General features: G+C 41.2%; 1 protein-coding gene across 1 annotated transcript in view; it reads left to right on the top strand.

Annotated features, from left to right (window-relative positions):
• The window catches only part of DCLK2 (doublecortin like kinase 2), a gene marked incomplete at its 5' end in the record, with an annotated part of 149,897 nt that overhangs the window by 83,149 nt on the left and 42,866 nt on the right, over positions 1–23,882 (top strand). Inside the window, 4 exons of the mRNA XM_006019172.2 lie at positions 8,236–8,338; positions 11,935–12,039; positions 14,106–14,156; positions 18,015–18,109. Of these exons, the coding sequence (XP_006019234.1) occupies positions 8,236–8,338; positions 11,935–12,039; positions 14,106–14,156; positions 18,015–18,109 (354 nt within the window). The remainder of the gene's footprint in view (positions 1–8,235; positions 8,339–11,934; positions 12,040–14,105; positions 14,157–18,014; positions 18,110–23,882) is intronic.

The following is a 23,882-nucleotide window of genomic DNA, read 5'->3' as shown; positions in this document are numbered from 1 at the left end:
TAAAGGTGCTAAGCAATTTGTGAACTGATGTTTCAGATATAGCATTTAAAAAAGTTATTTTCCTAGCCAAGGCATGACTTGGGAGAGAAAGCATCTAAAAGATGTTTCATATGCGTTTGTGTAAATCCTCCTTTTTTGTGCCTCACTGTTGTTGCTTGGCATAATGAACCACAAAAACCTCTCTCATTTGCAGTTTGATGCATGGCATAATAAGTAGAACTGTGCGAAGCTTCGGTCCCTGATTCGGTTTGGCAGAGATTTGGCCAAATTTGGTGGCCAAATCTCCAAATTGAAATAGGAGACCCTTTAATCTCTCTGAATCGAATAGAAACCCTGTGAATAGATTCGGAAAGATTAGGCAATTCAGCCATAGACACAGCTTTAAACATTTTTTCTACATACCTCAAGGTACCAGGCGGCTCGTGAATGCTGTCATGCTGGGGCAGATGGAGCATCCCACAGGAGCATGGTGGGCCCCCAGCATGCTCAGCAGCAGACCCAGAAGTGGACCAGAAGCACTTCTGATCCACTTTTGGGTCCACCGGGGAGCGCACAGGCCCCCCCGCCATGGCTTGGCGACTGTGCCTTCTGGGTCTGGGGGAGCACCTAGGATCCCCACACGGCTGATCGCTGGGACGGGGGGCCCTCAGTGCACTCCCCGACAGACCCGGAAGCCCCCCACACACACACACTACTGTGGGCTGCTCCATCTTCCCCGGCATTGCAGCATTCACAAGCCGTGCCTGGTACCTTGAGTTATGTAGAAAAAACATTTAAAGTTTATCTGTGCCTGAATTGCTGATTCTCCAAATCAGCATCAAATCTCCAGATTTGTATTCGGCTGAATCGAACTGGAGACAGTGATCGGATCAGAATTGGGAACAATGGCCACAAAAGGACAAAGAGCAAATTTAGGTTGGACATTAGAAAGAACTTCTTCACAGTAAGGGTTGCCAGAATCTGGAATGGGCTTCCAAGGGAGGTGGTGCTCTCCCCTACCTTGGGGGTCTTCAAGAAGAGACTGGACAAGTACCTAGCTGGGGTCATCTGACCGTAGCGCTCTTTCCTGCCCAGTGCAAGGGGTTGGACTCGATGACCTACTGAGGTCCCTTCTGACCCTAACATTTTTTAATCAACTAATTGAACCACTGTCCCCGATTCGGGCTGAATCCAAATCGAATATGGCCCATTTTGCACACTCCTAATAATAAGTAGGTTAAAAAAAAGTAGCTGTGGTAGCTCTATAAAGAAAGTTAATTCATTAAATAAAATGCAGGCACTCTGATGTAGTCAAAACAATATAGCAGATGGACTGGAGAGAAACTTTCTAATGAAGATTATCTACAAGGCCCCAGTGAAAATGTGCTAAATGCTTGAGGAGATTTCTTAGTACATGAACTACAGAAAGCAAGGCCAAGGCTTTGAGTAGTTATTTTGGTGCTCCAGTTTCTGGTCACCTGAATTTAAATGCCTTCAAAGGGCCTGATTTTCAGAAACTGGTGACCACTTCTTGGATAAGGACAGAAGTTACATACAAACTGGTTTAAGTGATCAGAAACTGGTTTAAACCTGGAACAGAACAGAAGTTCAGTGCACATAAACCACTTTCAAAATGGCCAAAACCAGTTTGAGATAAACCTGACTGGATGTAGGAGCAGTTCCTGAAAGATGCCATCCGAAACAAGTACGCTGGTGACCTGAGGGCCAAACCCAACCAGGGCAAGGTCTTTGACATCACCTTGAAGTGGGACTCCAGCAACCACTTCATGCCCAGCGGGAGCTTCGCGGACTAGCACTTCCTCCACCGCGGCCGCTTCAATTGCCTGCCTCTGAACGGGGCCATCCGCTTTGGCCACTGGGACTAGAGGTGCCAATGGTGTGGCTATGCGGTAGAGACCCTCCCCCACGTGCTGTGCAGCTGCAGGCCGCACGCCAGAGCCTGGCAGCTCTGCCACAATGCTGTCCAGGACCGCCTGGTGAGAGCCATCCTGGCCACAGTGGAGGAAATCTCTGTGAACCGCACTGTCCCGGGCTGCGACCCAACATCATAATTACAAACAAAGAGGCCAAGAAGGTCATGATTGTGGGTGTAACCATCCCCTTTGAGAACCGGCACCAAGCCTTCACTGACGCCCGGGCTAGCAAGCAGGAGAAATACACCTCACTGGCTGACATCCTGAGGGGCTGTGGCTACGACGTGACAGTCGACGCGCTCATCGTGGGAACGCTCGGAGCCTGGGACCCCAGCAACAAGAGCGTCCTGTGTGCCTGCCACATCTCCTGCCACTATGCCAAGCTGATGCGCTGCCTCATGGTGTCCAACACCATCCACTGGTCCCGCGACATCTACGTGGAACACATCACGGGCCACTGCCAGTACACTGACCCCACTAGATGAACCACCGCCGGACCGGACCCAGAAAGGACCACTTGAACCCTCCCTCTGCACCAGATGGACTTCACTTCAAGAGGATTCTTCAGCAATAGATGACCCCGCTGCATCTGAAGAGGACCCCCACGATGAGACTCTATATGGACTGAGACACTTTCTTCGACCTACTCCTCCACCATTGAGGACCATTGTACAGCCTCCCCCACCCCCGGGCTTAGTTGGCTAACATTGTATTTTCTGTAACCTAGTTGCGTTCCCCTCCTCACCCCTATCCATCTAATGTTAGTCCTTCGCTCAGGTGATTTGTATTTCCATACTGGCTTTGTCATCTTTTAGGAGTCACAATCCTAACCATCTAATAAAATTCAATCTGACTTAACTGATTTAGGTCAAACCCGTTTGTGGAATTTCTGTCCGAGATCCCTTCCTGGTTCAGGTTAACTGATGGTCCCCAAGCATCCCAGGATGCTTTTCAGCCCTGCACTATGCTGTCTGCTCCAGTGGAGCAGGGACTGTCTTGTCCCTCTGCTCCTTAGTCTGCTTCCTGCTTCCTATCTGGACACCATCAGCCCATAGGGATGGGCTGGGGGAAAGGACAGGGCATCAAACCCAGCATGCTGGGGAGAGAAAGCCCCTGTGGTGGAGGCTTTTCTGCCCTTGGCAGCCCTCCCCCTTCCCAGCTGCTGATTGCTTCAGTGGCTACCACAGGAGGGAGGGAGAAAGCCTTCCTGGCCGGATGCCTGTCCAGGTAGCCCATTGTGGGGGTACCGGGGACACCCTGTCTTGGGGGGCTTCCCCCCACCCCAGCCCAGGGTCCCCCCAGCCCGGGGCAACCCCAAGGAACTGAGGGGACTTCTTCCCCTCCCTAACCCCAGAGCTGCTTGCCTTTGCCGCTACAAATCTCAGGCGGCCTCAGGGAGTAAGGGGAAATTCTTCTGCTCCTCCACAGTTGGTTTTGTCTCAGCTGCTGTGAGTCTGTGGCAAAACTAGTGCAGGGGAATGGAAGAATTGCCCTCTGCTTCCTGGGGCTGCAGGACCCTGGGCTGAGGTGGGGGATAGCACCCCAGGCAGGGGCTCCCCCATGCCCCCATTCTGGGCTGCAGAGGCAGGCACCTGGCTGACAGGACTTCTTCTCCCTCCCCCCCCGTGGCAGCCACTGAAGCAATCAACAGCTGGGAAGGGGAGGAACTCCCCTCAGCTCCCCAGGGCTGCCTGGGTTGGTGACCCCAGGCTGGGAGAAACCTTCAGAGGGGGAGGCTCCCCCAAGGTGGGCCAGCACCCAGACAGGGGGCTCCTGAACCTCCTGTCGGGGGACAGCAGTAGATTGGGGACACTCGGCCAGGCTAGCAATGGGAAGCAGGCTGGGAGACGTGCTTTAGCACCCCTTGCCTACTGGCCGGTCAGTGAAAGCCTCCCTCGCCGCCTTTCCCAGTTGAAAACTGAACATCAGTTCAGTTGGTTATTGGTTCAACTTACGCAGCTTAGAGGAAGCTGCCTAGATTGAATTGATTCTGCCTCGGACATTTGCCTGTCTGTACATAGCCCTTCAAATAAGACCTTCTTAAGGAACCAAAAATGTCTGGTTGTTTTTGAAAAAGCTTTTCCCTGGATGAGATTTGTAATGTGTTAGAATTAGTGAAAAAGCTATTACTTAGGGGAATTTCTTTTTGCAGATTTGCCAACACATTGTGTAATATTGTAATGTGTTTATGTGCAACTCTATTGATACCATTGTCATTGCATTGAATGACAGCACACCAACTGATCCATTACAAAGTTATTTATTTTAAATATACTATTCCACTTAGATTTGTATAACAAGCATCAGGTCCCAGAGCTAGATTAGGATCCCAGAAATGGTTAATAAATTATCTACCTAATAATACTTGCCACAAGCCAGATGCACAGACCAAATTTCAGTGCTTAAATAACTGGAATTACTAGTGTGCTTTTCTTAGTGGACTGTCTACAAACATGTTTTATGCAAAAAAACTCCTTTGCATAGCAGATGCACAAGTTATTCACTGCTTAGGAAACTGGGAAAAACTGTGGTTTTAAAGAAAAAAATTCGAAGGGGATAATTCTCACAAACTAATTAACATATGTGTGTGGTTATGATGTTACTTTTTGTTTCAAAAAGGTGATTTGATGGGACCTACATAGTTTGTTAGTAATTTAGAAGATTCTGGACCTCTCTCAGAACTAAGTGCAAAATATTTCTTATTCTTCAGTAGCTTGTCTCACATCTCATGTACTAAGTTGGTATCACCTTCTTAGATGCCTTCATACTTTTTTATTTATTTATTTATTTAAATGCACCTACTCATTTGTGGTTCATTCTCACAGGTAATGTAAATGAAAAGACTTTATTTTAGCATTACCCTTGAGGGCTGCCTGGATATCATGGTGAGAAGGGCCATATAAGTACCTAGGTACTCATCTCCTAGTTTCAGGATGCACATTTTAACATATTATTTGAATTGAATAAACTATAGCAGATTGTCGTTTTTTGCTGAATCTACTGTTTGTACCTTTCTTTAATTCATAAATTTTATAAATATTCTAGGGTTAGTCCAGACCCTTTGGGAAAAACCTTCGTTATTTTAAATATGCCTTCCAGCCATATTTTAATAGATAGTTAAAGGTGTGTATATTAAAATTGTGCTGTTGTTAGATTATAATAATCACCTGTGTAGCTGAATGATTATTTTAAATAGTTGCAATAATCAGTCCATGTTCCCAACTGTAAACTTGAGTGAGTTCCTATAAATACAAAGTATAGATATTGTCTATGTAATTTATATACAGTGTGTGTAAATGTGTGCACACATGTACACACAGTAAAAATCTTGTATTGCTTTATCCATCTTCATAGCACACAGATGATGGGGACCATAAATAGGTTGGTAGGCATGCAGTGTATAAATGGCTGAGAGTCCAATGAAGATCCTCAGCCTGAGATATCTAAACAAGCACAGAATGCTGAAGTCTTACCATTGGCTTCTTCAGTCAGTATTGCTAACTCTCATGCCAACTATTAAAAAGAGTAAAAAAAAAAAAAACTAGAGGGAAAAATCTTAATAGACTAGCTCTTGAATTTTCAGAATCCTCTGGTTTCCAGAATTTACAGTTGCCTCTTCATTTAAACTAGAAACAGCAATTTTAAGTAGAGCTCAAATAGTCTCTGGTCAATGACACCAGGTTTTGCTGTTAGCATGCCAATAAGTTAAAGATAAATGGATTTTCTTGATTGGTGGAGGGACTCTGAGCTTCACAATATAATCAAACAAATGTTCTATCCCTCATGTTTCAGTGTAGTGAAAATCTTTTACTGTAAATGCAGCCTGCTTTTATCAGTGAGTTAGCTGCCATGACAACTGCATTGCTTGTGAAAGCCTTGTTTGAATGATCTTGCAGGGAGCAGGGAGTCATTGAAATTCTTAGTATCTTTCAACTGCAGGCAGAAGCAAACATTCCTTGTGTATCAGCCAATATTTACTATTATCAGGGTTGGTAGCAGATGCCAGTTTTATTGTTCATTATTAAACCAGAAGAAAGAAGACCATTCCCTGGTAATGGTAGCTTTTGACCTTTTTATTACCAAAACAAAGTTATTTGGTCTTGGCAAATAGTTAGACCTATCTTAGCTTCCATGTAGTTCTTACTATCCACTCTTCATTGTCTATAATGGTAAAGAAGGTTTTTCATTCTAAGTGCGATATGCAGCTATTAAAACTTTAATCAATTTAAACTTCAGACCTTTGCTTTCTTTTTTTTCCTGTAAATGCAAATGAATGTTGTACAGGATTTCCTTTTGTGTTGCTTTTTAAGGAAGGGTCTGTTCTTTGGAAAAGCCACCTTCTGGCATTTGATTGTTTGAAGAGGTCCAAGTTTCTGCCTTCGTGATGCTATAGCTTTTTTCTCTGGTGATAGGTAGTAGTGTACAGTACAAGATCCTATGTAAGGATCAAGGAAAAGCTGTGCTGTGACCGGCATGGCAAAAATCTTAAGCAGTGCCTGCAGTCACCCCTCTCTTCCCTGATCCCCACGCTTTCCCCAGACTGGGGTCACTCTGGTCTGAGGAAGGCATAGGAAGGAAGCAGCTGCTGGACTTGGGGTTACTCCAGTCTAGGGAAGACACAGGAACACTTCCCTGCACTAAGCTTCTCCCAGTCTCTTGAAGGAGGCAAGATAGGGGAAGCATATAAGCATTTGTTCCTGTGAGAGAGAGTCTCCCACAGGAGAGAGAGTCCTCACTGAAACAAAGATCTTTCTCTCAGAATTAGCTTGTTTCCTGCAAAAGAAGTGGCATAAATGCCTCTACACTCCTGGTTTCTAACAGGAGACCAGTATTTTTCCCATTAGAAATCTAGTGCCTCTCCATATACAGTTGAGCTTTGCTTACAAGGAATGTAATGGTTAAATTCCTGTTTATTTCACAAGGAGCAAATATAGATCAATATCTAATGGCTGCATCTAAAAATCCCTCCTTAAATTCTTACTTGGTTAATAGATTTCATTGTTTATATTTAACTCTAGGATCTAGGATATGCATTGAAGGTACTGTGGGCACTGTTTAGAGCATCAGTAGCAAAATGTCTGTGCATACAAGATTATTTTGGGATCGTGTTCTTGAATAGAGCTGCTTCCCTTAACACAGGAGTTGGTAACCTACAGTTTGCAGGCCAGATCCTGCCTGTGGTGGTGGAGAGGATCAGGCACAGACAGCATTAGGGACAACAGAGGAAATGGCTCTAGGGTCCTTTTGCTTGCTGTATGCTGTTTATCCTGGCATGTACCTATGCTATGCTCCCTCTTCCCTATGCAGCCACTGTTGATGCCCAGCCTACCTCCTCTCTGTGCTTGCCATCAAATTTGCCTGCAAGAATGGCTGTTGGCCAAGCCATGGCTGCGCCACTTGGTGTGACAATAAGCAGAGGCTGCAAGGCAGGGTGCCAGACAAAGTAGGGAGTACTGGGGCAGCAGCAAGGGATTGGCCCATGGTGGCCATTGTAAAGGCAAGTAGAGGTTGCCACCTTCTGCCCTAACAGATAATGGTCCTGATCCTTCTCCCACTGAAGCTGTCCCATTGATTTATAGAATGCAGGTGAGACTAGTCCTCATCCACAAGCCTTTCTTGTTCTTTTACACCTGTTTCTTCATGCCTGCCTCTCAGTCACCAGACTCCCCCCATCGGGGCATGAAAAGGAAAGGGCACAGTCTGGTTACATGTTGCCTCCAAATCCCTAGGATGCAAGGTTCTGATAGCATATTATTTCGAGGTTTAAGTACAAAGTTTCCCCCTATGCAAGATATATTTATTAATGCTTGCTATTGCACTTATACTAATTAATACTAATACTAATGTAGTGTTAATACTAATGAATAAGTTTTTAAAAAAGGGGAAATGTTTAATTTGTAGTAACAATTATTCAAGGAGAAACAAACATACATTGGTTTAGATAGAGAAATGAGCGTACTTTTTCAAGGAGGCTTTTCACAAGCTATTTAAACATAAATATGTCAAATCTGAGACTTCAGCAATGTTTTCTAGTTGTTACTGTCAAAGCCATCATCATTTACATTGAATTATATACAATGATACATAAACTGAATATCAGAGAAAACTGCCATTGAGGTTTTCTAAGGACTGTTCGCAGTTCTTGAAAATCAGAAGCTTCTGTCACGGTCAAATAACCCTAGGACAACCAATGCTGGAGTGGACTAGAGAACTGCAAGAAGGAAGCACAAGTCTGCTAAGTTGTGTTGACTAAAAAGAACACAACTTATACATTTATATTTGGCATACTGTTTTACTTATTTTTTCTTTTTTAATCTTTGAGGTTACCTGCTTGCAAGATTTCTTTGGAGATGATGATGTTTTCATTGCATGTGGACCTGAGAAATACCGCTATGCACAAGATGATTTTGTACTGGATCATAGTGGTAAGATGGTACATCTTAAATTAATTAAAATGTCACCCTTCACACATTTTCTTTTTTCCCTTCATGAATCAAAAGGGAAATGTTTCTAAAGAAACTTATATTACATATTTTTATTCCAGTTGAAATGTTTTCTTAATAAGAAATAATTTTCTGAACAATAATTTAGTTCCAGCCTGTGTTAGTGAGAATTTATATAGTTGGTTGGTTTTTCTTGGGTAAAAGACTCTTTACATAAAGGCACAAGATAGATCACAGTGAATGTTTAAAAGCCTTCCTTTAATGCACTCCCTGAGCCTCATCCAAAGCCCACTGAAACCATTTGCACTCACTTCAGTGTGCTGTAACTCAGTCTCCATGTTCCTGCTGTGTTGAATTTTTTCCCAGATCACATATGCAGCTGACATTTTCAGAGCTACAGGAATTGTTCCATACATTCCAAGCATTCTGATCCTTTCTGTTAAACATACAGTATGTATTCAGTTTACATTAGGAGAAAGCATTTTTTTTTAAAAGGGAAAAATGAATTTTCTGTGCACTTAGTTTCTTTTATTAAAAGATCTTTAGTTCGTGGCTTTCAGCAATTTATTTAGGTGCTAGATAGGTGTTATCCTCAAAGAGAAAAAGTCTCTAAACAGGAGCTCTAGAATTTTTCCAGGCATTATTCAAATTAAAATCTGAAATCAGCATATTTCAAGATGCCATAGGTTGCTCACCAGCATATTTCAATACATTTTGTTTAATATTAGAATCCTTGTAAGAAAGAAGTAGGGGAATAACATTACCAGATCCCATATTAGGGAAGCTTATTTTCTACTACTGCCAAATTCCTTTAGCCCTCAGGGATGTATTTGGTAGCCATGTTGGTCTGAGACAAAAAAAAATGCAACAATCTAGAACTCTTGATTCAGAAATTATACCTTTTATTAGACCAACTAGGAAATTGCAAAAAAAGATAATTTTTTTTTGCAATTTCCTAGTTGGTCTAATAAAAGGTATTATTTATGAATCAAGAGTTCTAGATTTTTTCATTCCTTTAGCTCTCAAGTACATTTTTTTAAATGGAGTTGAGTTCCACAGCTCCTGCTCTGTCCCAGGAACTGTGCTGCCAGTTACTCCACATGAGTCATAGGCCAGCAAAGCACCTGACACAGGTCAGCAAGGGACACAGGAACATATCACCTGTTGTCCCATGTCTGGCAGGTGGCCTGATGTGGGACTACGGGTGTCATGTATATGTTGCCCAATAAATCTGCTTCATTTGGGTGACGTCTGTTTCTACCCTTAGTAAGTGTCCTGTGTAACAAGGCCCTAACAGTAAAATATATGAGACAGTGCACCTGATGTATATTAGACTAGTTGAGTTAAAGCTTTTTTATCCTCCCTCAGGCCTGGGAGGAGAGCAAATATGTTAGCTAATACTCTGCAATACAACTCTGGACAAGGCCATGCTTTCACTTTCTGCCCCAGCTGAACCAAGACAAGCTTAGCCTCTTGCTTAGAAACTGTAGTAGTTCCAGATTCCTGTTTTCACTTCTCCTTCTGCTGTTCCCTTTTCTGAGATCCTCCCCTCAGGTTCCTCTAGGAATCTCACTGGAAGAAAAGAACAGCTTGATGCCAGAAATAGAACTTGATTTGACTGGTGAAGGTGGGAGCTTCATTTCCCCTTTACCATTGGCATTGGCAACTGGCTAGGTGCTGGCGACATTATTAAGGACAGCGAAGTGTGAGGATAGACCCAAAAGCTAGAGCTTGGGTGATCTAATACAAAAACAAAGGGACAAAGTACCAGTTGAGTTAAGAAAAATAATTCATTTAGGTGGGGAACAAAATAGCATGATGGAGGGAGGAGGGGACAAAGAGAACTGAGAAGGGAAAGGAAGCCTGAATTGTTTTGATGAGAAGGTGGAATACTTCGGACTGATCTAAGTATCTGTATGCGTCACAGGGATTTGAATCAGTTTGCATCTTTTTATATAAATTGATCTATTCAATGCATGTTAAGTTTCTTTGTTGATAGGTTGGGTTAAAATTATAGTTAATGGGTAAATGGATGATAGAAAATCGTGGGAGAGGGAGATGGATTTACTGAGAGAGAGTGAAAATTTTGCAGTTGGTGGGCATGTTCGCATGAGAAGCTACTGTGCAGTGATTAGTGCACATTTATTTAGTCCTTGTTTGTAATCAAGGACTAAATAAATATTCAGTAACTGGAGTTATTGTGCAGAAGCGCCTTTTTTAGTGATGCTACTGCGCAGTAGCTTAATACTGTACAGTAGCATATTAGCACTGTTTGTGCTGTGATGCTACCACAGTATTATTCAGCTACTGTGTTGTTAGCATCTCATGTAGATATGCCCAGTGATTACTAAAGGAATGAACATGTCAATATGCATATGACTACTGATTTCTTCTATTGGCTTCTCTTTTTATTTAATGTTGCATGGTATATAGATGGGACATCTAGATCTGGCCTTTGGTGCCTGCAGGCATTATTCACTTTCTCTGAAAATGGTTAGAGGTAGCACTACATTCTTGGCAAAAATAAATAGACTGATATAGAATATGGGTAGAATGAAATTGTCTTATACAGGTGAAAAGAACAGGTTTCAGTGAGACAGGCTCAGGACCCCTGCAGGCAGGGCATGTTCAGGCAGGTGGATAGGATGGAGTTGTGGGCATGTAGGGAGCAGCATCTGGGAGTGGGACTGGCAGGGAGGGTCAGGACCGGGATCACAGGGCAGTGACAACATAGGGCCGAGCCCGGGGTAGAGCTGCGATCTGGTGACTGCATGCCTCTGCCCATGGAAACCACCACCTGTCACAGAGACATACAGGGAGCGGATCATGGCTCTGCCCCATGTTCTGGCCCACGCCATCACTGCCCAGCAATCCTGGCCCCGCCCACCTGTCCCACTCCCTGGCCACCTACAGCCCCATCCCCTCCGCCTGTCCAAAAGCGCCCTGCCCACAGAGTTCCCAGGCTGGTCTCCGTGAAGACGCCGCCTGCCCGCTCCGTTTGACGCCCCCGGCAGTGGGTGCGGGGGGAAGACAGGCCCAGGGCCAGATAGGATCAATTACCACCCCCATCCCCCTGGCCAGGTCATCACCTACTCTGAACCCTGCCTGCAGCAGCTCATTGATACTCCTTAAGTGGCCCTCCAGCCCAAATAATTGCCAACCTCTGCTATAGGACAAAGTCTTCTGCATTGCTGTTATATAAAGCTGTCATAACAAAGTGCAAATATCAGAAGTAGCCAGCATCACTCCACCCACTTCACTGGCTCATCTATGCCTAAATACAAATTTTCACTATTGCATGAATACAGTTGTAAGACATGGCAAAATATTGCAATCCAGAATATTTCAGCATTTGGCCTCTTTAAAATAAAGTTTATATAGTTTGTGGGTTAAAGGTTTTTTTGGATTTTGTTTTGGGGGTTTTTTTTAATATAAATTATTTCTGTTTAACTTGGCAAAAATGTTTGGGAAATATCAAGGTTTGTTTCCTGGGCAATAAACAGCAGTTGTAGATGATTTGGTTTGGAAGTTAATCTGTACACAGAAATATTTTCTAAACTCCATCTGTTTACTTGCAGAATGCCGTGTTATGAAATCACCTTATTCTCGTTCACCTGGTACAGCTAGGCATTCTGGATCCAAAAGCCCTGGACCTTCATGTCGAAGCAAGTCGCCTGCTTCAGGTATACCTATTAGGAAGACCAAAAACAGATTAAAGTTACAATTTTGTTGGAAGAGAGTGTGAGTTTTGTGTGAATTGTAAATGCCACACTTAACTTCATAAAGAAGTATATGAATCAGTTTACATATGAAATGCTGGGGGTTATGCTAATTTATAGCACGAAATGGGTTTATTCTGCATCCTGCAAACAAAAAAAAATTTTTTTTTGGTTACAGGCTAAACCGTATTTAATTTGTGAATGTTACCCCAGGTTGTGCTAGTCTAGGAGTTTATTTTCAGCATGGGGTTTGATTTCCTGAACATTCTTTTCAACTGTTGTGTGATCATATGATTAAATCCTCATTCATTTCACTAAAACATACACATGGAATTTAAAATTTGCTTCCCAAAGGTGAACCATATAGTCAAAATATTGCATTTTGTCTCTTGGAAGTCATTTTTAGAAACCCCTCTCAGCTCTTTTGGGAACTGAGGATCATCAAAAGATAAACTTTTCCCCCCCTTCTGGTCCTTCCTATAATTTCACAGTAATATCCAAATTGTTTTTTCACCAGATGCTAGCATTACTGAATAACATGTGTTCCAAGTATTGGTTATCTTAACTGAAAATACAAATGAGTACAATGGGAAAAGTTTTGCTTTTACCTTTTAGTTCACATTTAAAATCTCTGTATAGTAAAACTTAGTTGGATTTTTTTAAGAGTTGCAAAAGTAACACTGTTTTTGAACTCCTCAATACATTACGCACACACGCGCACACACTGAAACCTGTTTTAAACAATCTGTAAAATCCAGAAACCTGCTCAAGCCAGAAGATTTCTACTGTCCCACCGTGCTTTAGAGGGAATTCTGTATATTTAGTCTGTATAAGGTAGAAATGGAAAGGAAATTTGGGGCCCATTTGCAACTTCATTCTGTATATCACTCTTATGTCAACCCTCTTAGCAGCAGGACATTGGCTGCTGTTGTCCCCCTGCTTTACTTGTGGTAGGTACAGTGTTATACCTTGTGGTTGTGTCAGGGTTGATGGTGTAGCTTTACTAATTTTAGACAGAGGATTTTCTTAGGATGGTTTGGATACGGATGATCTGACATTTGGCAGTGGGTTGAACTAGATGACCTCCACAGGTCCCTTCCACTCCTATTTTTCTTATGATTCCATATAATGGAAAGTAATTGCCTGGTGTGTGTGCATGCACAGTGTAAGTAGGAAATACAGGAGCTGTGCTGAGATGCTGGAAAAGAAAGAATTTGTGGAGCAGAGGGGCTGGGACCTGGTAGAGAGCACAGAGCAAGCAGAGAGTAGAGGGCCTGAGAAGTCCCTCTTTAAGACAGAAAACTATTTAAGCCAGAACTCTTCCCAGTTGCATGCAATTCCATCTTAGGTTTCACTGTACATTTATAGTACCATGGGTTAAATACTTAGCTAAAAGGCTTCAAAGAACAATTATAATCGCCACAGGAAATATAAGGGGTGAATTTTACAACTGATGTACACCTTATACAATCCTATAAACTGTAGGTGGATTGCATGGAATATAAATCAGCAATGAAGTTGCCCAAAAGTTTTAAACAGCAAGGGTTATAATGCCATTTTATTATTATTTATACAGTATTGCGAATGTAAGTACCATTCTCCCTACACTCCTACACACACAAAGTAACGTTCTCCTTACACTCCTACACACACTAATAATTGCTGGTGCAAGAAATTTAATCCCACATATTCTTTTATATGAAAAGAAAGAATAAAACTGTGATGAGGAACCTAAGTGACTGAGGTCCTTCCTGAAAACTGAAAAATGTTTAAGAGCCTGAATTTTATTGAAAGTCTCTTACTGAGAAGTCGGCTCTGAAATCAGTTTTGAAATTAGAATTTAAGTCACTAGAGCAATCTGAAAATTTTACCCATGGTGTCTGGTATATAGGCTTGTATTTACTTACTATTTTTTTCTATTTAGTGTTTGGTAGCTATCTTTATTTACCCTTCCTTTCATGTACATTCAGACCTGTTGGATAACTTCTCTCCTTAATGTCTTTCTCCTTTTGTGTCATGATTGAGTACAGTAAAGAGGGGTGGCCACTACTCCACAGCTTATTCTACAGCAAAATCCCCAGGTGAGCCATTATTATTATGGCTTTATATCACTAGTGTGTTTCCTGCCTTTTCATTTACCCTTCTTTCCATTTTCATGAATGTATTGTGGCTTTTAACATGCATCACGTGCTCTGCAAAACAAAGGTGTATCGCATCTATTTTATCATAGTAAATCTCTTGATTGAGACTGAAAGCCTAAGTGATGTTTATAATTGTCAGACATCTGTAGATGGTACCATCAAATTATATATTAATAAATCTAATTTTTGCTGCAAATACAGAAGTGGCCTTGGGAGGAACAAATTTATATCAGCATGATAATGAGAAATTTCAGCCAGTAAACAAGACAAATTTACCTGAAGCTTAGTAGTGAGAAGTGCTGCAAATTTTGTACCAGAATTCTAATTTACCCAAGGATAAATTAGGCCCTGTATGTTTTGAAATGTGTGTGAGAGCCAAAATTAAACAAATGTAATCTTTCTTGGATCTCCAAGATAGTAAGCCCTAGACCCAGAGCCAACAAGTTCCAGAGTACCTAGAAGGGTATTTATGTGGAGAAAGGAACATATGATCCTGATAGCATCGTAATAAAAACTCGCTCTCCTGGAAAACTGTATGGATTTTTAATTTACAAATGGCTTGTGGTTTGTGGCCATGCTGGAAAAATAAGTTAAACACAAGACTAACTCAATTTTTAAACTATTTCATATGTTAGTGGAGAATAGGGCCTTCCCTGGGGGGGGTGCAAACCAGGGTGACTGCCCCAGGCCCTGCGCTTTGGGGGGTTCCACGGCATTGGGCCGGCTTCACGTCTGGTCACTTGCTACCCCTCCCCACTGCCGCTCTGCACAGGCTGATTTGCCCTGGGCCCCGCACCTTGCTATGGTTGTCTCTGGCACCATATTATTATTATTAACCATTTAAAAAACAGTGAGAGGGAGATTATTCTATCTGTGTTCTTCAGTGGCTAGAATACACTTGATACTGCCACATGTAAAGAAAGCCCAGGCTCTGTTCCAATGATTTTACAGTTTAAGATTAGATTAGAAGCTTTGAAAAGGTTATTTTTAATGAGAATGGGGAAAGAATGTACTGTAGTTTGAAGTGATAGTTGATTTTCCCTGTAAAATCTTTGAAGCTTCTAGGGCAAGATGTCTGCTGTGGAAGTTGAGGCTGAGCCTCTCCCAGGTTTGTAACCTCTGAGATCTTTCCTTGCAATATTTACAACTGATCTTTTCTATAGGTCAAAAAACATGGTTGAACTGTATTTATTGGACAGTTTTTTGTTCTAAAGGACAATACCATGTGCCCACTAATCAAATCTGGGTAGCTTAGTAAGGGATAAGAGTATTGGGAGGTCAGCAAAATATTATGGGATGTCCTGTTCCATAGAAATACAATAGGAAAGGAACAACCACTGGCCAGTCACTTGCATGGACCTGGTTAATGGTCTTTGTTCTTACCTAAAATTTTCAGCTTATTTTTATGAACAATTCAAAAGACAGCCGTATCCCATTTTAGGAAAAAGTGGGCTCAGTGGTAAGTGTTTCTAACGGGATTTGCCATGGCATGAGAATAGCTTAGAATCATGGTACTAACTGGCTAATAATCTTGGTAAAAGTTACAGTATTGATAGGACCTACCCCAAAATACTAAGTCCTGCATAGGATTTGTATGCATAGTATAAGCTGTATAAAATGAATCTTGAAACCATAAAAAAGACTATTTCTGCTCCTGTACCTCTGCATAGCCCATTTCAGGCAGATTTCTCTAGAGAAGCTTCTCTTTGTTCACACACTGTTTTTCTTTTACAGCTAGAATTTAATTTTTGTTATGGTTTTCCCAAAAGTAGAAAATGAATTAACGTTTAAAAAGCCGTTTTCACCCAGGCATTTAATCATTTTATTTTACAGACACAGACACTGATACAGAGAGAATTAAGAGTTAAAGAATCTCAAGGACTTCCAGTACAATTTATGCTCCAAAATCCTTAAGGTGCTTTCAGTATCTTCCCCAAAGTGACTTACCCAAAATCGTATAAATCTTGGTCTTGCTTTCATTAAAGCCAAAACCAAAATTTGTATTAAGTAGAATAGGTTCAGGCTATCAGTGGGCCACAGCAGAATGAGAAGCAGGAACTCAAAATTCAGTCTTGTATTTTTATTTCTTGGATAATGTTGGATTCCTATCCTTAGCATCAGACATCTTGGAAGAGACATTTGTTGAGAAAAAGAGGGGTCTATGGAGGCTGATGAATAATTACAATAACCATTGAGATCACAGCTGTTCCAGCATTACAAAATAAAATAAAGAGCATATGTAGGAAGACTCGTCAGTTCCCAGGGAATGTCAGTTCTGTATGTTGGCAAGTACTTGCACAGTAAAAACAATGGTGTTTATTAAAGGAGTAGCACATGGCCCCTTATAGATATTCTTTACACATCTGAAAAGGTGTTGATGGGAACCCGTGTTTCCATGGAAACTAAATGTCTAGTTGGCAGTCTTTTAGTTGCCTTAAAGGAAATGTAGCTCCTCTCTGAAAAAAATTGAAGCTTATTTTTTGTCCAGCTCTTTTTCCCAGGCAAGCAAGGTTTGGATAAAAAAACAATAGAGTGCATCTTGTAATAGGGAGTCCTTTGTTAAACCCAGTGAATAATATTTTTAATTCTGTTTTCAAAGAATACAGGGCCTGATCTAGCTGCCATCCAAGCCAATGAGAATACAGTGGGTTTAACTGGGTGAATTCTAGAAAGCAAGGAGAAAATACTTTTTCCTACTTTAATTGCACTATTTTATTATTGATGCTCAAAGTAATTCCTTTGAAGTTCATCAAAATGCTAAGCTTTTAAAATGTTTTGCTACTATAATAATTTGTAGTGTAATTTTTACTTTTATAAGGGTTCCATGAGGACCAATTGCCTAATATTTCTGTTTTAGTATAAAATGAAAATAAACTATATTTGTGTTATATTCCATATACTATATAGGTATTATGTACAGAAAGTGATAAAGTGATATGTTGACTTTGCAAATAGAAAAAATGAGATCAAATATGTGGTTGGCAATCTATATTGTCTCTCTCAAGATTTTGTCACATGGTATAAACCTGTAGCCTTTGTGCACCAAAAGTTCTCACTGAGTGCATCTATGTGTTCATTAATGCGGTGTAGTTACTGTGCATTCAGTTTAGTACTTGTATAACCAAGTACTAAATCAGTGCGCAGTAAATGTCACTACTGCATGGCTTTTTAGTGATTCTAACTACTCAGTGGCCTAATACTATTGCGCAGTAGTATATTAGCATGGTTTTTGCCCTGCACGCTACTGTGTAGTACAATTAGGCTACCATGCAGTTAGCATCTTGGGTAGATGCACCTACTGGCAATGAATAGACTTGAAGGTCCAGAATAGTAACGCTGTAACGTTCAGTACCTTCATGCCCCAGCAGCCCTTCTGCTGCCCGATGCTGCCACCTGGAGCCCAGGGCTGACCCTCCTCTCCCCCTGTACCCCTACCAGCCTGAGCCTACTCTGCCCCAGCTCAAATTGCTGCTGTCTTGGATGCACGTGTAGACACTGTGGTCAGGAGTACTTTACTCAGGCTTGAACTGCTCTAGAATTTATTGCTTTGCATTAATTGCACATGTAGATGTACCTGCTGTGTTTGTGTAGGCACTCTGTGCCAGTTTCCAGCTCTTGGGTGTTCTGGGGGACCAAAGGATGCAGTATTATTGGGCTCTACACTTGATACTAGTTTGTATTGGGCCTGTTTGATCTGTATGTGGAGACCTAAATAATACCTTATCACAGGGACACATAGTCTTATAACTGTATTTTTTTCCTAATAATCTTTTCTTTCCCCCTTGTTGCTCTGATCAGTCAATGGAACGCCAAGTAGCCAGCTATCCACTCCAAAATCTACCAAGTCCTCCAGCTCTTCACCAACTAGCCCAGGCAGCTTTCGTGGACTCAAGGTATGTACTGGAAATCTTGATCTTTGCAATTCACTATAAACTTGCTTACTCGTTGAAAGAAATTATAAGATTGTACTTGACCATAAAAAGTAGAACTATGCACTTACCCTGAAAAAATGAAAACTGTTTCTGTTCCATGAGCAAACCTTGCTTGTATGTTTATTCACATAAATTGGATAGGTGGAAATGAGAAGTAAGATCCTGTGCTGTCTCTAAAAACGAGGACTTTTAGTGGCTTTTACTTTCCTTTTTAAGCCTTCCCACTCTTGCACTTTCACTTGAACAGATGAAGCTTCTGGGGTAACTTACCCTTAAGATCTATATTGCTGTGTCCTATGAGGTACAGCCCTGTCCACAATATCCTCTGCAGCACTAAATGGTGCTGTTCCCCTCTGACATACACATCTGTCCCTAATGCACCCCTGTTACTCCCTACAGGAGGGCATCTGCTTTGATCAACTTTCTGTATGGCTGTGTTCTTCAGTTTCACATAAAAAGAATCCTCAACTTTCTGCCCCCAGGAAAATCATTCAATTCTGGGCCTTTTACCTTGGAGTTAAGGGACTGGGGAAGGGTTGAGGAACTTACTGCTAGATAATTGATATTGCCTCTTAGACAAGAATTTTCTAGTGAATACATCAGTGTCTAGATCCAAAGGCACTGGAGGATATGCTCCTTGAGGAATCTATTGGATAATAGCTTCCATTGATGAACACAATGGTGTGAAGAGGTGGCATAATTCTGTAGAAAGCAACAGTGCCACATTTGAGACCAGCTGAAGGACAGATTGTGGTTAGAATGTTATTTATTTGGGGTGAGGTGAGGCTTATTGGTTTCTTTTTCAGGAGTTAGCAACCTGTGGCCTGCAGGTGGGATCTGGCCTATGGAACTGTTGAATCCAGCCCACAGACATGGGATTTGGCAGCAGGGGGCTTTGGTGCTCTCTCTGTGCAGATGTTGAGACAAGCGATAGCAGCAGCTTGGTCCTAGGGCCTGCCTGTCTCTGCTATTGGGTGGGTCATTCTGGCCTGTAGCTGGAAAAGTTTGCCTATCCCCTGTCTATTTTGACTGGAATATGCTCTGGTTTTTGTCAGGCTTCTGTGGTGAGTCTGCCAGAAAGAAATGTTATTGTCTTGATAAATGCCATTATATTTTTTGAATTGTTTGGCTTGAGTAGTGCAATGTATTACTTTTGCTTTGAGACCATGATACTGAGCTACACCAGGTTCTTGTGCCTTTTGCCATATATGGACTTAGATTGATATGGACTTCAGTGGATACTTTTGTCATTCATGTGTAAGAACAATAGCAGTTGGCTCTGAAAATCTCTGGTGGTGTATACTGCAACACCAGCTTTGTTTAAACCAAGGCTGTCCATTCAGTTTGGTCTGCAACTACACTTAAGAGAATTTTTCGCCTTACCATAGTGAAATTACAAATGCAGAGTTATAGGTAATTACTGCTCCAGTTTTTCTACACTACTCGCTTTTAGTAGATTATTATTAAGTACTATTAAGATGGAGATAATAGCTGACAGCAACAAGCTAGCATTAAGGGTTATTTTTAAAGGAGAGGGAAAAGTCCTTTCTCCCTTTTACTGTCAGTTTCAGTCAATTAGATTTTGCAGTAATTTTCCATTTTTTAAAATTGTAATTGATACTTGAAATTAATGGATGTTCATGTCATGCTAGGCTTGTACCAACTGCCAGCAAAAATAAATCATTCATCCATAAAACTGTACAGTACTTATCGAAGTAGTAGCTGCTTCCCACTTTATCCCATGAGTACACACCTGTTCAGAAGCAGATCCCAGCTATATTTCATCACCAGAGGCATCGGTAAGGTTAGCTAATAAATCTTCGGGTTGGTGCCAAAAAGGAGTTAATGAATTCTGTCATGACATTGTTTCTGGGATATATTCCCAACAATCATGTCTGTTTTCTGGGAAATAGTTCAGCAAGGACATATGAGGTTCAAAGACATAAACATACAAATAATAAGAGTACTATTATGGCATGGTTATAACTGAATCCTCTCAGATGTTTTTAAGAGGATGTTAATATTTTTGTGGTTTTAGATTTGACAAGTCTAAAACAAAAAACAGAAGAAAAGGAGAGCGAGAGAAAAATTCAGTTTGGGGTTTTATAATCCTTGTCATGTCCCACTGGTGATGTCTCTTGGTGATGTCTCTTGCTACTAGAGCTGTTGCAGACCACCCTCACACACATAAGCTGGCTTCCTGCACTCTGCACTTGTAAAAAGGAACAGCAGTCTGGCAGGTGACAGTGACTGTAGCCTTGAGAAAATGTAAATATAGAAAATGTAGCAGGATATTTTTCACAAAAAAGGCACAAAATATGATCCAGGTTTAGGAAAGTTAAAGTGTAGGCTGCTCTTTTTTCTAGTACATATGTGCATTTACTTTTTTAAAATGACATACAAAATTAGGAAGATGTTAAAAGAAATGTCTTATCTTTTATATCTGCATATGATCAACATGTCATATGGTAGTTGTTTCTTCTGTAATTCAAGTCATTGCATTTTTGCTTTTCCTTTAACTTTTTTTTCTGTGGCTTAAAAAGAAGCAGCCAAAATGCTCATTTTAATCCACACGAATGCTGTGTAACTGATTACTCCCCTTCCTCAAGGGCAGTTCATATTCTATGCAGAAAAATGTCTTGTTAATTCTTTGATAAAAAGATTAACAGGTCTGGTAGTGCTGTCTGGTGCTGCATGATCATTGTAGCCAATTATTGCAATGTCTCTGTCTGAAAAAGAGAAATCAGGGTTGATTTTCAACTTATTGAAATGAGCTTGCAGTAAGAGCAGCTGCACACACAATTCCCTTGTTACACCAGTATTGTCTTGACCTAAAGAGTGAGGCACCTGGCAAATGACAGCGGATTTTACTAGAGATAGGAGCTGGATAATAAATTCAAAAGATTGGGGTAGTGCTTGAATGGTAATTCTAGTCATCAGGGCAGTAGAACAGGAAAATATACTGACTGTAATACCTATTTTACTTTCTTAATCACAGATCCTCAGCTTTACATCATATTCTCCGCCAGCTACTTTTCCTACAAAGTAAAGTGAAAGTGTGTTCTCTTCCCAAGGATTTCCCAGCCTTCTCAGCATTGTTTATTCAGTAGCAATAATGTTTTCAGGGCCAGAAAGTCAATCACAGGGAAGAGACTTATAATGAATGGCTTATCTTTTAATAGAGGGTATTTTTTGATAAACTCTTTCAGTCCAACATGGATTGTTGGACAGTACTTTAACTTGCATGATTAAGATCCCAATCTTGTAAAATTTGTATTTTAGCCTATGTGGTGATATTGCAGTCGGTAGAAATTTAACCAGAATAAAGACTGCAGAATCAGGCCATTTTACAAATAAATGGCTATATTTGTTACATGATGGAAAGGAGGTTAATATTATTTGCTGCTTTGTGAGGATGGGTTAGTGCAGGGCTGTCATACACACTGAGGGTCCCAGGACAGATCTGTACCCCAACGCCCCTAGGAAAATGGACTTGTGGGGCAAGCAACAGTGGCAGTCAGTGGCTGCAGCAGGCTGGTGGTTGCAGTACTAGTGGTGATGGGCAAGCAGCTGCAAGGCAAACCAAAACCAGCCAAGAACATGATATTAGTACAGTTAAGTGTGCAGACACTTACACAATTCACAAGATAAACCCAGATATTTCAAATATGGATCCACAGTTATCAAAAACATTCTGACCTATTCTGATCTTTGAGTTATTTGCTAGAAAAGAATAGCTCTATTATTTTTCTGTAGTTAAAAAATGAGTGAAAACTAAGAGCTCCCACTTTCCAAAGAGTGTCTTGACTCTAAAAAGGAGCAACTTCATCTGACAAGGGGTGCATTGAGTCCAAAGATGGTCTAAAATCTCTTCATTAGAGGTTCATTTCTTGGGGGGCTGAAAAAGCTTTGTTTCAGGCTGTGAATGTAGATGTGAAATATAATAGCACTAAATGGAAGAGTGCTGAGTAATGTGTGAAGTGTATAACTTTTACATTATAACAGAGGGCGAGATTTGCTGATCCATGCCAAAATTTGGCAATCAAACAAATTGTGATGTTGTCTTGGATGATGCAGGAAAACTTAACAACAGTGTTTTTTCTGTTTTGTAGAAAGATTAGTTTAAGAATACAGCCTTTCTAGTTGGCTTTATATGCATCTTCAGTGACCCAGATCTCTAAAGCTCTTAAAGTACATATTTACTCTTAGTTCTAGTATATCTACTGAGTTTTACATCCTAAAAATCTAACCCCCTATTTGAAAACAGGGTCTGAAGTTAATGAAAGAGTACATTTGTTGCTTCATACTTAATAAAATATTTTTAAACCTAGTCTCTAACTTCCTGATGCTCTTTTGAATATACTGATTGTGAAAAGCAGCCACGATTTAGAGAGGTTTTTGTTGTGGTTTTTTTTTTTTTTTTTTAAGAGGATGGGATGGCAGCATCTCAGCCTAGTTAGTTCAGCCAAAATTTTTCAGTTTCTTTTTTTTATTCAAAATATTTTTTCCAGTCCACACTATTCAAATCACAGTAGTAGCACAGGTTAGGAAATATATTTAGTCAGCATACTTGTTTCCCCCTGCATTGTATGTGACTCCTCATAAAGCTTAGCCTGACTTTGCAAATTTCTGTAATTAAAGACACTTTAGCTTTGAGGGATCCTGATTATGCAACTAAGTAGAACTGGGTTTTAATTTCTGTTGATGTTACATTTTAATTTATTAAAAGACTAAGATAAAATAGATTAAGGCCCTGATCCATCAACTTACTTAACCCACTTGGAAGTCCTTTTGATTTCAATGGACTACTAATGATTTTAAAATTAAGCGTGTGTGTTTAGTGATTTGGTGGATCAAGCAAGCCACTTTTCTTCAAGATTTTTTATCTATTCATATTAGCAAAAAGAAGTTTAGGAGTAGAATTTTTATACAGTTAGCTTACCCCCTACTAATGTAGAAAGAGTGAAGCATCTAAGGGGAATCCTTTATTTCCTGCCTTCAGATAGCATTTAAACACCTTCACTTTGCATATAACAGATGGAAAGATTTAACCTGTTTGTGTTTGGAAGAAATCATAAGCATGCCCATTAGTATGAAGTCCATCAATATCTGTGATAAATGGTATAAGAATTCTGCATATGAATTACTTTAAGGACCCCTCTACACACGTAGGTAAAGGTGTGATGGGATCTAATGCACCATCCACACAATCGCACCTCCTGCCATGCCACACGTACGTAGCAGGGTGTGTGATTGTGTGGCTCATGCATTAGATCCCTTTACCCCTTATTGCCGGTGCAGGGGGAGCCTAGGATTGAGATTCCCTTGCATCGGCAAGAAACAAACTCCCGCAGCTGGTAGCTCTCTCAGCTGACAGACCTCTGGCTGCAGGGGTGTGCCATGTGCTCCCGTGGCTAAGAGTCCTATCAGCTGACCCAGGCTCCCAGCTGCAGGGGTCTTCCAGGGCTCCTCATGGTAGGGAGACCACAGCTAACCTGGTATCCCAACTGTGGGAGTGCACACAGCTCCCCTGTGGCTGGGAACCCCATCAGTTGATGGGGCTGCCAGCCAGCATGAGCTGGCAGCTCCCAGGCTTGAGTGTGCACATGAGACCCCCCCAGCAGGGAGCTCCAATTAGCTGATGCGACTCCCAGCCATAAGGGCGCATGGCTACATGTTCAATTAATGGCATGATAGGAAACAGCTATTCCACATATTTTGTGGAATAACTTTG

The sequence above is a fragment of the Alligator sinensis genome, unplaced genomic scaffold (genome assembly GCF_000455745.1).
Source record: "Alligator sinensis unplaced genomic scaffold, ASM45574v1 scaffold169_1, whole genome shotgun sequence".
In the NCBI taxonomy this organism is placed as follows: Eukaryota; Metazoa; Chordata; order Crocodylia; family Alligatoridae; genus Alligator; species Alligator sinensis.
The sequence above is the reverse complement of the archived record's forward strand: the minus strand, read 5'-3'. Positions and strand labels throughout refer to the sequence as shown.